Genomic DNA, 15,565 nt, shown 5'->3' with positions numbered 1-15,565 from the left:
TTTGACATCTCTTACATTCTGTCTACGTGGTTCACTTTATAGAGCAAGTGTTTAAAATGCTGATTATCTCACTCTTCCCAGGCCTTGGCTGTCTTCCCAGAGAGGATGGGCTTGTAAAGACACCTGTGGGCTGGTCATTTCTTCGGTATTTGCAAGGCTGGGTTAAAGTCAATTGTGATGAGAATTTGGTATTTTGCCCACTTCTTTCAAGCTCGTGCTTTGGTGAAGACATGGGAAGAATCCTTTTATTTATTTTTTAAAAACTTATTTTAATTAATTAATTAGGCTGTGCCAGGTCTTAGTTGCAGCATGCAGGGTCTTCTAGTTGCAGTGTGTGGGGGCTAGTTCCCTGACCAGGGACTGAACCTGGGCCCCCTGCATTGGTAGGGTTGAGTCTTAGCCCACTGAACCACCAGGCAAGCCCAAGAAGAATTCTTTTATTCACAGACAGAAAATCTCCACTACAAATGACTGCACAGCCAGGTCACATTTTTAGTCTTTTTTATTTTTTTTTAAGTAAAGAAATTCCATTGAATCAAAGATAACAAAATTACAGCTTTTGTTTGTAATGATCTTTGTTTACCACCACACAGAATCAAAACAGAACCAAAAGTAATTTATGAGAACATAAAATGATCAAGGACACCACTGTTTAGTATAATTTCTTAATAAAGGTAAATATCCTCATATTTAGAAAAAATTGCATTGCTAGTTGCAAATCTTAAACACCTCAGTGCTGGAGGATCCTATATCTTGCCCCCACCCCCACCCCCAAATCCAGCAGCACAGAGGCCTTCGGAACACAAACTCAAAAATACATTATTTTCAGGGCAGCATTTGAAGTTTCAGAAAATTAACAACAACAACAAAACAAACAAAGAAACCAAACTCAAACAAAACAGGAATTTAGGAATGTGTAAGTGATGGTTCTCAAAAATCAACCTGGAAGCACACCTTGCCAACAGAAAGAAAGTGGTTCATGGGAGTCTAACCAGGAAAGGGGGGAGATGCAAACTGGCCCCCACCCCCACCCCCACCCCCAGCCCCTGGTGTCACTAAGGCAGCTGCAGTGGCAGAAATCAGAAGCTCAGGTACAGTGAAGGTCTTCCTGAGGCGGTGGGCAAGACCCAGATCGTCTGAGACTGGTGTGGAGAAGAGGGGACAGGAGTCTACAAGGACTTGTGCTTTAGGAAGACTAAAGAGGCCCAAAGCAAAAACCAAAGGAAACCTAGCTCCCACGCCTGCCCGGGAACTCGGCCCACCCCCCACAAACAGCCCGGGAAGGAGGTGACTGGCGCCGGGACTGCGGGCACAGCCGTCGTGCTAGGGGACTGTTGGCCACGGCACGTGGGTGGCCTGGAAGGAGAACGCCCCACGGCAATGAAGGGTACTTCTGCAGGTGCTAATAGGTGGTCAGTCCCTAACTGCGGCAATGGGTTTCTTGGCTAATGGGGACACCAGGAGGGAGGGGAGGCAGGTTATAGGCTTTGTTACTAATCGACAGGAGTTGAGTTAAAAAGACAATCCAGCGGTTCGAAATTAACTTCAGCTTACTCATTTGAGATAGATGAATGTTTTATCCACATACATGCTGGGGAAAACATGGTTCAGAAAACATGATGTGTTGCGAAGGAGGGGCTGGCTCCTTCAAAAGGGGCAGCTGTCCACTGTCCTGCGGTCTGAGAACTGCCGCTGAGCCAGGCTCTGCAGCCTGCCTCTAAGGGCCACTTGAGGGGCTGGGGGTGTTTGGGCTACAGCAGCCAAGGCAGCAGGAGCAGAGAACACACAAGAGGAAGCAGCTTCAGTTTTGGACAGCATTCCAGTTCTCACTGCCTACTCCCCTTCAAATACAATTTGGCAAAAGCTATCTTAGTATGTGAAGGGGGTTGGTGGTGGCTATTCTGTATTTTTTGGCCATGCTTGCAGTATGCAGGATGTTAGCTCCCCAACCAGGGACTGAACCTTGCCCCTTGCACTGGGAGTGCGGAGTCTTAACGTGGACCACCAGGGAATTCGCGGGGGCAGGGTGGGGTGGGGGACATTTTCCTCTGCTTTGATAACATGTGGAGAAGAACACCTTTCCCTCAATTGCTTGGCCACTAAATGCCACACGCAGGCTTTTGCCACTTTTCATGGCTTTTGGAAGTATCCAAGTAGTCTTTGAACTACAGAGTGAGGCCAAGAAGGAAGAAAGACATCAGAGACATCAGGTGTTTGGCCAGTTCCAGACTGCTCTTAATTGTCAAGGGGTGGGAGGTGCCTAATGTAACATTCTCTGGTTTTACTGTGGCTTTGTTGCAGACTAATACAGCAGGAGAATTTCAATTCTGCAGCCAAATAGCTTTGTCCTACCAGTGGATATTCTAGAGGCAAGTTAAGGCTTTCTGGGCAAAGAAAAATGATTCCAGCTGATATTGTGAGCGGACGCTGCAGCAAAATGCTTAATATGATAACTCTCCTGTCCTGCCTCAGAGGACAAAGACCAGAGTTCTTTGAACTCAAGGTGATGTTTCAGTGATCTTCAGCGCTAAGTCAGAATCAGTGCCATGGGAAAAAGAAAATCCCTTCAGAGCTCAGACATCTGCTAGCCTGGCAAACACAAACAAGAACACGTGTATTGTTTCCCAGGCGCTGGCAAAATGGATCATGAGCCACACAGTGACAAAGAGAGCTCTCATTCAGATGCCAGACAGACAAACTCGACTATCCAGAAATCTCAGCTCTAATGAAGGCTGCAGTTTGAGAATGGAAGTCTGAGCAGGAAGGATTCCTGCCCTGGGAACGGTCAATGCTTGCCCAAGTCTCACAGAATGAAGGGGATATTCGCTTTGTTCCAACGGTCAGCACCTGTCCCCGTCATGAGACCGCCCTCGGCACAGAAAGGCTACTGGGAGGACAATGGAGGCTCTGAAGAGAAGCTAGTTAGGGACACGGGGCTTGGGGCAAAATCAAGGTTCTTCACCAGCAAAGGCTGAATGCAGTAGCTCACTCTCTCTCTCCAAGTCCCCTCAAGACAAGCCCGAAGCCTTGACTTATCTGTGTCCACTTACAAGGGCTGCAGAAGGCCAGTTGGGAAGGTTCTGGCAAAGGATGTGTAAACAGGTGAAGTGGACTTGGAGATGGCCTAAGGTGAGGTAACCGAGGCTTAGAGAGGGGAAGAGATTGCCCACAGACCAGTGTGATTTAGACAGGAGAAGAATCCAAGTGTCCAGGACCCTGGTTACATTAACACCAAGTCAGGAGAGGGTGCTCCCCTGGCAGGTGTATTCCCATTCTAAGGTATGTGGGAAATGCTTGCAGGAGGTTCAAGGAATACAGTGACAACAAATAACTTTCTGTCTTCATTCTGCCCTGGAATCATTGGTACAGACTCACATCAGAGAAGGTAAGAGGTTTTCTTTAAGACTGTTAAACTCGCTACTGATATAAGTGCATCAAGAAGACTTGAGACCATTTTTCAAGTCAGATAATCCTAACTTGGGCTTCCCAGGTGGCTCAGTGGTAGAGACTTCACCTGCCAATGCAAGAGACACAGGAGACGAGGTCTTGATCCTGGGTCAGAAAGATCCCGTGGAGGAGGAAATGGCAACCCACTCCAGTATTCTTGCCCGGGAAATCCCATGGACAAAGGAGCCTGGCGGGCTATAGTCCATTGGGTCGCAAAGAGTCAGATAGGACTGAGTGACTGAACATGCACAATCCTAACTTGACTGGGATCAGTTACTCACTGTTGTCTTCAAAACTGTTTACAGAGGCAGGGAGAAAAACTTGGAAAAATGTTGCTAGAAGCCTGTTTGGTTTTTTAACATGTTCTTCCAGCAACAGAATTATCTAGGCCATTACAATTTATGTCCTTAACCTGATTTTAAAATATAATATGCAAACACTCTGAAAATTCAGCCTTGTGTTAACCCCAAGAGGACCTCAGGAGCAAGAAGAGCCGCCACATTATCATCAGAAATGAACAGAAAAGCCAGGCAAGCGGGAGGGAGGAAAAAGCTGACCGACATATAAAGTGCTGCTCCCTTGTTTATTAGGCTTGAATGCCTCTGTGCTCCCATTCAGAAACAAACAACAATTTTCCTGTAAGACGGCCACAGTTACACTCTCATTTCCATGCATGAGAGCCTGAAGCTTGAACAAAGGGCCTCAGTTGATTTCATGTGAGCTAAAAAGTGCCATTCAGAGTCACACGCTAAAAAGACTTCAGCTGTGCATGGCGCCCCACGGTCCTGTGGGGTAAAATCCGGTTGTCCAGCAACAAAGGGAGTGCTCTGAGCCCTGCCTCTCCTCCGTGGGTCAACAGAACTGCCGGGCACACCAGGCTCCAGACTCCTGTCCCTGTCTCCGCCAAGTGTATGACAACCGGACTGTTTTCTCCTCCTGAATGGAGCTGGTACCTGGCTGCTATATAGTTGGAACAGATCAAGGGATGTGTCCTAAGGCAAATGAAAAGGAGCCTCTTGCTTCCTGGGATGGTGATTCAGCCCCGTTAGGTTATTGCTTCGTTTATCTGATTTCACAAAAAGTCTTCAGACAGGAAGGTAGGAGCAGGAAATATGACTGTGAATTTTCTCGATTACAGCTGTGGTTGCAGGTTGGAGGAAAAAGTAACAGAGGGGGAAAAGACGAGCTTCCAAATCGAGGGGCAGAAGATAAAGTGCCGATCTGTGCTAAAAGCACGTGAATGAGATATGCACTTGAAAAATAACAACCTGGGGGGAAAGTTATGATGATGAATTTGTGTGTGTGTGTGTGTGTGAGAGAGAGAGAAACCAAAGCCAAGTCGAGACCAGAGAAGCCTCAGTCTCTTCAGATAACAGTGGTCTTTGATGTTACCATTTAGGATAAGCTGGTGATTGTCAGAAAACAACACATGACTCACGTGACTAGGACTGAGGCTCAAACTATAACCACCTGTGACCAAGAGGGTCCGCGCCCAGGCCCTCATATGGCTCCCTTTACCCCTTAAATATCTGCACACGGATCCATTATCAATACTCCTGTCTGTCCTAGAGCAAAGTAGAAGAAGCAGGGGAAATAATAATTTTAAGTATCTAGGTCATTTCACTCATAATTCTGTTCAGTTCCAGATAGCAACTGCTGATTATTTCAAAGTGCAGGCTTTTTAGATATTCAAGTACCACAGGATTGGAGGAAAGGAGTACTTGAAACACAGCGTGGGCTTTTCATTTGAGAAGACACACTCTTGGAAGACCTATCCAATAGCCTACGGACATAAGTTATTCAACTAAAAATCCGGTTTCCAAAATCACACCCTCTTCAGTTGAAAAGCGATTTCTCCAAACTCAGATCCAACCTTTGAACTGTTTGGTATCAAAAGCCAGAGTTAGAGAGAACTGGGTTAAAAAAAACGGCAACCCACTCCAGTATTCATGCCTGGAAAATCCCATGGACCGAGGAGCCTGGTGGGCTACAATCCATGGGGTCGCAAAGAGTCGGACACGACTGAGCGACTTCTGTGTGTGGGCTAAAAAAATAAAATGAGTACTTTAAAAAACAAAAACAAACCACTTTATATGAAATGAGGGACAGGAAAAAGAAAAAAAAGAAAGGCAAATGATGATATCGACATGCTTAGAATAGCTCCCGGGCTCCCCTGGAGAGGAGTTCTCTCAAACCTCAGTAAACTGAGTTTGTCATTGAACTTTAGAACTGGTAGTGATCTCGGCGATCTGCCTGGTCCAGCCGCTCCTGCATTTTACAGGTGAAGAAAGAAAAGTTCAAAGGGACTTGTCCAGGGTCATATAGCCAGTGAGAGGCAGAGGCAGGCCTGAAGTCTCCATCACCAGCCCAGGCCCGTGCTGAAACTGCTCATGGCTATCACATCAAGGCAGGTGCACATGACAGGCACTGCTGCTTCAGAGGCTCCTGGGAGCTACGAGATACCATGAGCTACCAAGACGTTTCTAAATCACAGGCTCCGCACCATTGGGTTTCTCGAATTTGCCTGGTGATAAGGATCACCTGGGGCACTTGTCAAAAATTAAAATCCCAGGCCCCTTCCCAGCCCCACAGAAACACCTCCAAGGGGAAGGACGTGGGAGGCTGAATTTGTAATAAGCGCCCCAGGTAACTCTCATCGTCAGGAATGCGTAAGGAAGAAACTTGGCTTCTGACTCAAGGGAATTCTGTCATGTAAGAGACCACACTCTCAGCAGGGGGCGCCCAGGGCCCCAGGCCCCCAAGAACTGTAGCTACAGCACTGGCTCTATTTAGGGTCTACATCCAGGACACATACAACTGCCACAGCGTAACATCCATCCTTCCATGCTCTTGGGGAAAATTTGATTGGCAAAGCAAAACTGCTATTCAGACACGCTTTTTAATAGGGAAACTAGATGTAATTGGCTTGAAAGCAATCCGATGCTGACACCGGACAGCAGGGTGAGAACCCTGTCGCTTGTCACCATGGCTAACAAATGCAATGGACAAAACCAGTAACTAAGCACAAAAATAGCCTGGAGCTCCCAGGGACCGCCACCCACTTCAGGTCGCATGTGTGTCTGGTGGGTGGTCCCCGTTGATGGTGTGAGGTCAGATCCAGGTCGCTGAGGGAGATGGGAGACCTGAAAACAGCCAGTGAGGGATGAGAGTTCCAGAGGAGGGCGGCTGGAGCACGCCAGAGTCCGGGGAGCGCCTCACTCCAGGTCAGCCTCCACCAGCTCCGTGTCAGAGCATTGCGATTTGTTGCGTTCCCACTGGCAGATGGCGTTGGCGTACTCCACCACCAGCTTATCCATCCACGTCAGGGGTTCGGGGAACAGCACGGAGCCCTCAAAGAAGCCCAAGTGGCCCCCGTGCAGGGGCAGCACAAACATGACGTTCTCCCGTTTCTCTGCAGGAGAAAGGCGGCTGAGTGAGTCACTGTCCTCTGACCGGCTCCGGGGCTGGAGGTGGGAGGGCGAGCTGGCCAGGGTGGCCCAGGCTTGCCCCAAGGGTGCAGGTGTCCCCCTCTAAGTGGGCATCTGATCTCCACCCCCTCCGCCTCGTTCACCAGCAGTGGGGGCGGGTGCTCACTTGGTGGGGGCAGGCAAGACGGTGAGATCAAGCAGGTTTGGGAATAGCAGCTTAGCTTTGAAGCAGAATGGGTACTGGCTTAGGTTCAGTTGCTCAGTTTTGTCCAACTCTTGTGACTTCATGTACCGTAGCCCAGCAGGCTCCTCTGTCCATGGGATTCTCCAGGCAAGAATACTCGAGTGGGTTGCCTTTTAGGACATCCTTAGAACTCTAAGTGGTTCTCAAACTTGGCTGCCTATTAGAATCACCTGAATTTTTTTTTTTTTTTTTAATGAAGGTCCCTATGTTGCACCCAGACCAGTGAGATTCTGATGTGAGGGCTGGGGTGGGGTGGAACTGGGAGTTGGCAGGTGAAAGAGGGAGGACCCAGGCATTGGTGTTGTTAAAACTCCCAGGTGACTCAACTGTACAGCCAAGTATTGGGGTGGCCAAAAAATTTCATTCGGATTTTTCTGCACCGTCTTACAAATCTGAACAAACTTTCTGGCCAATTCAAATCACCCAGGCAATTGACTTAAAATATAGGTTTGGCTTTAATAGGCCTGGATTTAAGGAGCTGAGACTCTGCGGTTCTCACAAGCTCCCAGGTGATGCTGATGCTACTGGTGGGGCCCAGACTTTGAGGACGGATTCCTAACACACTCTTATTGACCAAAGAACCAGATGAATTCAATGGAGCCAATGATTTTCCACTGCAGAACTTTATCTTGCAAGACTAAAACATAAAGCTGCAAGTTGTGTTAAAAGCTGCCCGAGCTCTCAACCTCACGTGATAAATGGTCATCTGAGAATTACAAACCTGGAGCTTGACTTTATGAGTCCATGTTTAAGCTAGTCCCACATGGGCTGGTAAAGCCATTACTGAAGACATGCAAAAATGTGGAGCCAGGTGCATTCAGGTACCACAAAGAGCATCTGTCTTCCCAGGGGGACGAGCGACAAGGGGCCCCTTGCTGGCTGCTCCAGGCCTTTGAGGCGCTTCCTGGCACCTGCATTTCTGGCTCTGCAGGGCTCTTGTCTGATCCCCTTTATTCTTCCCTTTTGGCTGCTATTTCATCAGTTTCTGTATGACAGCATGAGCGCTGTGGGTGTTATTTTAGATGTGCAGAAGGAAGCCTGTGTCCTCCTGCCGCTGCCAACGTGGCTGTTTCTGTGCAGGGAGCCTGTGGTTTGACAGGCGGTTGACAGGCGACAGCTTTTATCACATAACACACCTGCGGCTCATGCATTCGCTCTGAGTGGAGAACAGAGCCCTGTCTGGACATTGGTCCTGTGTCTGTTTGCTGCATTATCTACTCTTTAACTTGGGGTCAGGAGAGAATCAGATGTACCCCTTTCCCTCTGGTTAACACGTGATGTTTATAAGAGGAAACGATCACAGAGGATGGGGCAGGGAGGTCTGGTCCGAGGGATCTGAATGACAATGCACAGTAACTGTGGTTTGTGACCCAAGTATTTCCTCTGCTTCCCTCTTTCTAGTTCTTTCTGTAGCTCCTACCTAGCAAGACATGAGGTCATGCCAGCCTGAAACATGATGGTATTCCCATGAGTGACCTTCTCTACTTTTTCAATGGCTTATATTTTTATCCTCAAAGTGGACAGGGAGGCTGTCTGTCACAAGAGGCAGCAGAACTGACTTTTTTTTTTCCTTTTCAGGTCAACGTTTCAAGTCTAAATATCTCTTTAATTCAAGCTCTCAGACCTAATGGAGTCACATCCCTGAGGCAATAATTTCATAGAATACCAGGGGACTCCCCCAAACTCTAGGTTGTGGTTATAAATGAGGATCCTGTCTCTTGCACCAGGACAGAACATGAAAGGCTCAACACAGGCTCTACCACAGCCCCAGGCCTATCAGACCAGACTAAGTAAGAATACTGCCATAAGACGCTCTGGTGACCAGGAGATGTCAGCGTGGTGAAGGCGATGTACTGTGGTAGTTTGCTGAGCGGTTGAGAGAGCGGCGGGAAGAAACACTTACCTGAAAGAGATTTTGGAATGGCTAGAAGACTTTCGTGCACTAAGGGGTCATCGGCTGCATTCACCAGCATGAGAGGTACGTAAATCTGAAACAAGGAAATAAAAGCAGGATTAAATGATCAATTCTCTTTTTTTAGATCCCGTTGATCCAAGGCTGAAATACACTACTGGACATGTTTCCGAAGCAAAGGGAAGAGGGTCGGTGCTTAGTCTGCTGAACTAATGGACTGAGGATGCCTGTGCTCCCTGGCAGTGGCCGCTGGGATTGCAGCCCTGGCAGGCACGCACAGGCACATACAGGCACGCACAGGAGCCGTGCTCGGTGTCCTAGGTGACCCACGTGCTCTGATGGAGCAAGGCTCAGGACTACAATACTCGCCGGCAACGTATTTCTGATCCTCTTCACAGTGTCTCAGATTAGCCGTATCTTTCAGAAAAACGACTTTACAGAGTTATGTACATGGTCATCCAATTTATGTTGTGGGGAGAAAGAAAGGAGTCTGCTTCACTGCAGACAAAGGAGCCTTTCTAGAAGAATCTGAGGAAGGAAAACAGGAGCAAGCTGGTAGATCTTGGGAGGCTCTTGGCAGCTGTGCGTTCAACATCCACTTTAGCAAAACAGCCAGTAGTGTCCTTTTTCTTCTTAGCGGAGATGGTGTTGATGGGGGTGCTCAGATATTACTGAACAGCCATGCTCAGGAAGTGTGACAACTGGCTGCCTAAGCTGGAGGCCCTGACATTGGCTCTGGACAGTTCCACATTTCTGTAATGGCTTAAATGAAGACATGAAAAGCCTAGATGATGATGCTAAAGTATGCAGGGTGGCTGACATGACATGATGGCAGAGCTGCCATTCACAATGATCTGCTTTAGCGGGGGGAGTGGTGGGCCAGACTAACAGGTGGACATTGACAGGGATAAATGGGAAGTCCTGTGTTTGAGTAAAAAGAGCAGTTGACCAAAGACAGAAAGGGAGACACTGGTTTGGTGGGGATTCAGGTTAAAAAAAAGCATAGTGGTTATGATCGGCCACAAGCTTGATTTAACACACACAAAGTTCATCATCGCTGCTGACAACTCCATTAATATAAACCAATCCACTTCGACCAAAGACATGCTTCTCTACCATTTGGATACAGAAAGACATCTGCTTTGCTCTGTGCTTGCCAGATCAAGGCAGGAATTTTGAATTCAGTCCTGGGCACCACACCAATGAAAGACACAATGACCCAAAAGAGTCTAGGATTGTAAGAAATCTACATGGGCTTCCTATGAGGAACCACAGTAGGAACCAGGCTGGATGAAACTATCAAAGGAGGACTTATGAAAAAAACGGATGTGGCAGTGACTTTAAGGGCTTTCACACAGACTGGGGAGCAGACTGGACTAAGGGACAGCTCTGGGGTTACTACTCAGAGGTCACAGAGGGGCAGGGCTTTGTTCGATAATAAACTCAAGTCAACAACTACAGTGGATGGAGCCAGATGCCGGCTGAACTTCCACCAGGGAAGCTGAGGAGGGAGACTTGTTATACAGTGGGTGGAGCTGGGTGGAGTGATGCTAATTCTGAGATGTCGCTCTCTGAGTTGTGGCCACTCACCCTGTGCAGGTATCTCATGCAGCTTTCTTCCTCGTAATATTCCTTCAGGGAGTTGTAGCCGTGAAACTTCCTGGAACACACACACACAAGAAAAAGAAAAAACAACACTTGGAATAAGACTGGAATGCTGAGTTGATATATTACTGTGCAGGTTCCCACACTAACACATCATATCAGAGAATATACACAGGTACCAGAGTTAGGGGTTAAGAACACCCGGCTATGGCATCTGGGTTCAAATTCTGGTTCTGTCACTTACTAGGTAAGCTTACACAAAGGGCTTAACCTCTCTGAGCTTCTCTTCTGTAAGTGAAAGTCGCTTAGTCATGTCTGACTCTCTTTGACCTCATGGACTGTATAGCCCATGGAATTCTCTAGGCCAGAATACTGAAGTGGGTAGCCTTTCCCTTCTCCAGGGACTCTTCCCAACCCAGGGATCGAACCCAGGTCTCCTGCATTGTAGGTGGATTCTTTACCAGCTGAGCCACAAGGGAAGCCCTCTCCTCTGTAAAATGGAGCTAAAGAGAGCAGCTTCTTCCTAAACACTCTCTTTTGGACTTAGAAGATGAATGAAATTTATGTAATATTTTTTTCCCTCATTAGTATGGTGTCTGAAAAGTGAAAGTGTTAGTTCCTTAGACATGTCCAACTTCTTTGCGACCCCAAGGACTATAGCCTGCTAGGCTCCTCTGTCCATGGGATTCTCTAGGCAAGAATACTGAAGTGGGTAGCCATTCTCTTCTCCAAGAGATCTTACCAATTGAGGGATTAAACCCTGGTCTCCTGCATTGCAGGCATACTCTTTACTGTCTGGGCCACAACGGAAGCCCCAGGACAGTGTCTGCACCACAGTAAAGCTGCATGCCCTGTGGTAGGTGAGCGTCGTGGTAGGTGAGCGTGGGTATAATTCATTCTTGCCTGTTGAACATACCAGCAATTTCCATTTCCTCTGAGTAACTGGGCATATTCACGGGCATATTTCAAAGTTACTTGGTATAAGAAGGCTACTAAAACCTCATAAGGAAGGTAAGTACAGATCCCATGCCCTCAGGTTAATATCTGTCTATTTGGATGAACTTTAGGCCACATCTGAAGGTATCAAATAATCATTAAACAAAAAGGATGATGCTTTTAGAAGAGATTGATGAGGTCAGAGATCAGCTTTACCTTTCCAGGTGAGGCTAACCTCAATCAGAAACCACTGGTGCCAGAAAAGAGGACACTGTCAAAGGGGTGACCTCAGGTGCCTGGAGAGGGTGGGGCAGGAAAGGGTCCCTGAGCGAAGTGGGCGAGGTTTGGTTTTACACTCAGAGAGAAGTGTCTTCGTGCCCCTAAAGGAAGAGGCTCTGTCCATTTTTCTTGCAACACCCAGCTCTCTTGGTTTACTTTTGGTTTTTCTACTTTGGATAGAGACGTGGGCAGGTACAAGTACAGGAAATATTTCCTTCTCCTTTACTCCATTGCCACATGCAGTTTGTGTGACATCTGATCTCCATGCCAGAGTTGAGGACTATGGACAACTAGGGCGCACACACCCCAGCTCCCCTGTTCACGCTCAGCCGGGCAAGGCAGGAATGCAGAATGAGTGCTCAGAGCACCTTCCTGTTTTTTAAGAGACATTAGAAATTTGGATTTCTCTGTGAAATCTTCAGGGTTTTTAAAAAAACTTTTTGGCCATGCTACACGGCATGTGGGATCTTAGTTCCCCGAACAGGAATTGAACCCGAGGGGGCCCCTGCAGTGGAAGCCAGAATATTAACCACTGGACCATCAGTGAAGTCCTGAAATCTTCAGTTTTTAAATGGTGGGCATTAAAAACAAATGAACAAACCCTTAATACCAAAGTGTGCAGAGGAAAGCCCTGGCGCCGGGCAGTGCTGGCCCACCACCTCCCGCCTGGCACCCCACCCCGGGCCGTGGGCACACCTCATCACGTTGTCGTCAATCTGCATCAGAGATGTGGCTGTGTAGAGGCGGCTCAAGTCTGTGTCCTCCAGGCTCTGGGGTTTCTTCACATGGTCTCCAAAAAGAGCTTGCCTAGAAGGGGATGGAAAGCAAAAGGAATGAGAAATAGATGTTAAATCAGCACACTGTACAATGAAATAGCTTACCGTTTTGTCACTTATACCTCTGTAAAGCTGAAAAAAAAAAAAAAAGTTTTTTAAAGCACATGATAAACAACCACGGCTGAGCCTGCTTCCTGGCCCAGAGGTACGCCAGGAGAGAGTCTGTGACAAAGCAGATGTGGATAACTTAGAAATAAATCCCTTCAGCCGTTGGAATGTCCCAGAGCATGAGCTTGTTGACTTTTGAAGACCCGGAGAGCGATGGATATCAAGACCTTATTTTCCTTGTGAGGGGCAGCTAGACAAACTAAGGACTAGGCTTCAGCCTAGATGACTATTTCAAAATTGGCCCTGCAGAGAGATCTCAGGATGGGCTGTATGGCCTGGGGTAGGCTGTCAGCCAACCAAAGGCAGGGGTGGGGGCGCTTACTCTAAAGTTGGGGGGCCCCCAACTTTACACTGGTATTGCCACTGCTCTCTTCGGCAGAACCTCTTTCCCTTTGTGAGCTCTTCGTGCCACTTCACAAGGAAGATAATGATTAACCCATTCAGCACTTGGGCAAATCAACCACTTTCCAGTATGTTAGCTAAGTGGCTAAGACTCCATGCTCCCAGTGGCAGGGGCCCAGATTCGATCCCAGGTCAGGGAATTAGATCCCACAGGCCAAAATGAGAAGATCCTGCATGCCACAACTAAAACCCAGTGCAGCCAAATAAGTAAACAAAAATAAACATTAAAAAATTTTCCCCATCAAACATTCATCTCACAGTTTATTTTTTATATAAAAAGCTAACGTATACTCCAAAGTGGAGGACAGGGGAGCCTGGCGTGCTGCAGTCCATGAGGTGCAGAGAGTATGACATGACTTAGCGACTGAACAACAACAACATATCGGAAGACTAATCATTTCTAGTTAAGAAAATGATCCATCTAGAGAGGGTGAGCGTAAAGCCAGAGGTCATAGTGAATACATTTAGATGTCCATTGCCAGCGAAAGCTGTCACTCACACAGCTCAAGGAAGACTGACGGAGTTTGTTTTGAGGTTTGGCCCCACAGTGGGAAAAATTCATTATAGAAACTAAATGTTCTGGTAGCCAGTCACCACCTCTTCCAAAGGAAAGGAACCAACTTCTTAAAAAAAAAAAAAAAGAAATTTTTTTTTTTTTTCAAAAGAGAATTAGGAAGATTATATACTTAAAGGATAGAATTCCCAATTTAAAGTGTGTCCCGATAAAACTAGAAAAAAATTTTAAGAAAGGAAAGATGATGCTGGTGGGGAAAACAAAAAATTCTAATGAAGAGTCCTGAAAATTTCGAGATGTTTGACTTTCTGTGGTAAGTTTAAAAAAAAACATTTAAATACACTGAGAGCACATTCAAAGGACTCTCCCAATTTGTTAAGAATTACACGATGGCCTTTCTGGACTCGTTAATTAATGGCAAGACTGAGCCCAGCAGCAAAACAAACGTTCCCTGGGAGGAGCTCACTGTCCACCCCAGAGGTGTGGAAAGCCAGACAGAGGCCTAGACTTGGGGTCTGATGGGCTGCTTTCACCCCTTGCGTATCTTCAGCAAACCCCTGGATCCATCCAAACCTCAGCTGAGCCACACCCGACTCGGAGCCCGGCACACAACTGATGCTCACACACCACGAGCTGAGCGGAAGGCCAGCCTGGGGCACGTTCGTCTCCAAAGGTCTCCACCCGCCCAGCACCACAGCCTGGGGACGCACCCGGCTGCCTGGCTGCCCAGGGGCCTGTGAGCACCATGCCAGCCCAGACGCCATAGGAACCCCACCCACAGGAAGCCCAGTGGGGTGCCTGGCTGGCTGGACAGTACAACATTTTCTTTTAACTGCTGAGAAAAAGAGAATAAGAAACTGATCATTCAGACCAGACTGCTTTTCCTAGGATGGCCTCAGAACCCCGCTTTGGGTACCTCTTTGAGTGCCCATTTGTGTACCAGGCTCTGAGTGAATCAAAACATGCCCGAGCCCTCCCGTGCTTTCCTGTTTGGTTCATGGATGCAGGATTCACACTTGGGGAGAAACAACAGAAAAACAACTAGTGGGAAGGAGCCGGCTTCACGGAGGTGGAGATCAGAGATGGACCTAAAAGGCGTGCGCTGGGTTTGGACAAGCAGAGGTGATGGGAAGAGGGTCGGGAGAGGCCAGGGGGCACGGGGGTCTCTGAGTGGCCCGCTCCAGCTGGAGGGGGAGGGAGGCATGTGGGGGAAGGGGGAGAACCCATACGGCCAAGGACAGTCACAGTGATGAAATCATCACTAATATTCCTTGAGTGCTACTGCCAGCCAGGGGCTGCTCTCAGCACTTGTCAGGGGCTAACGCACCAAAGCACTCTGAGCATGAGATGGGCAGGCAGGGTGTGGAGAGTGTGGACACCATGCTTGGCGCCAGTGGTGGGATCCCCGTCCCACTGCTGCTTGATCAGAACCCCAAGAGCTAGCAGAGAACAATTCTGGGTTCCCCCAAGCACAAAAGCCTCCTAAAGAGAAACATTCCTCTACAGTGACAAGCCACCCTCAGGATGGCCCTCATTTTTTTGTTTAATAATTAACTTTGCTTTTTTAAAATTAAAAATTAAAAAAATTTGGGGGGCTGCATGTGGAATCTTAGTTCCCCGACCAGGGATTGAACTTGTGTCCCCAGCGTTGGAAGCTTGATGGCTTAACCACTGGACCATCAGGGAAGCCCCAGGATGGCCCTCATTTGGGAAAGAATGGTGTGGAAATGGTTTCTCTTCCTTCTTGAATTTTTTGAAAAATATGGAAGCAGTATAGCTTCCATGGTTAATTTGGGAGCTTGGGACAAATTTGTTTCTAACCAAATCACAAAGCAGTCAGCAGAGAATCTGCAC

The 15,565-nt window shown here is 47.7% G+C and overlaps 1 protein-coding gene across 2 annotated transcripts in view; it reads right to left on the bottom strand.

The window, feature by feature from the left end:
• Window positions 1-484: 484 nt before the first annotated feature.
• The window catches only part of ABHD2 (abhydrolase domain containing 2, acylglycerol lipase), a 114,101-nt gene continuing 99,020 nt past the window's right edge, over window positions 485-15,565 (bottom strand). For both annotated transcript variants that reach the window (XM_061394408.1, XM_061394409.1), the window contains 4 exons: window positions 12,548-12,658; window positions 10,622-10,691; window positions 9,023-9,107; window positions 485-6,859 (listed from right to left, as the gene is read on the bottom strand). In XM_061394408.1, the coding sequence (XP_061250392.1) occupies window positions 6,663-6,859; window positions 9,023-9,107; window positions 10,622-10,691; window positions 12,548-12,658 (463 nt within the window). In that variant the 3' untranslated portion in view covers window positions 485-6,662. The remainder of the gene's footprint in view (window positions 6,860-9,022; window positions 9,108-10,621; window positions 10,692-12,547; window positions 12,659-15,565) is intronic.

This window comes from Bos javanicus, chromosome 21 (assembly GCF_032452875.1).
Source record: "Bos javanicus breed banteng chromosome 21, ARS-OSU_banteng_1.0, whole genome shotgun sequence".
Classification (NCBI taxonomy): domain Eukaryota; kingdom Metazoa; phylum Chordata; class Mammalia; order Artiodactyla; family Bovidae; genus Bos; species Bos javanicus.
This window is presented reverse-complemented; position numbering and strand designations above follow the sequence as displayed.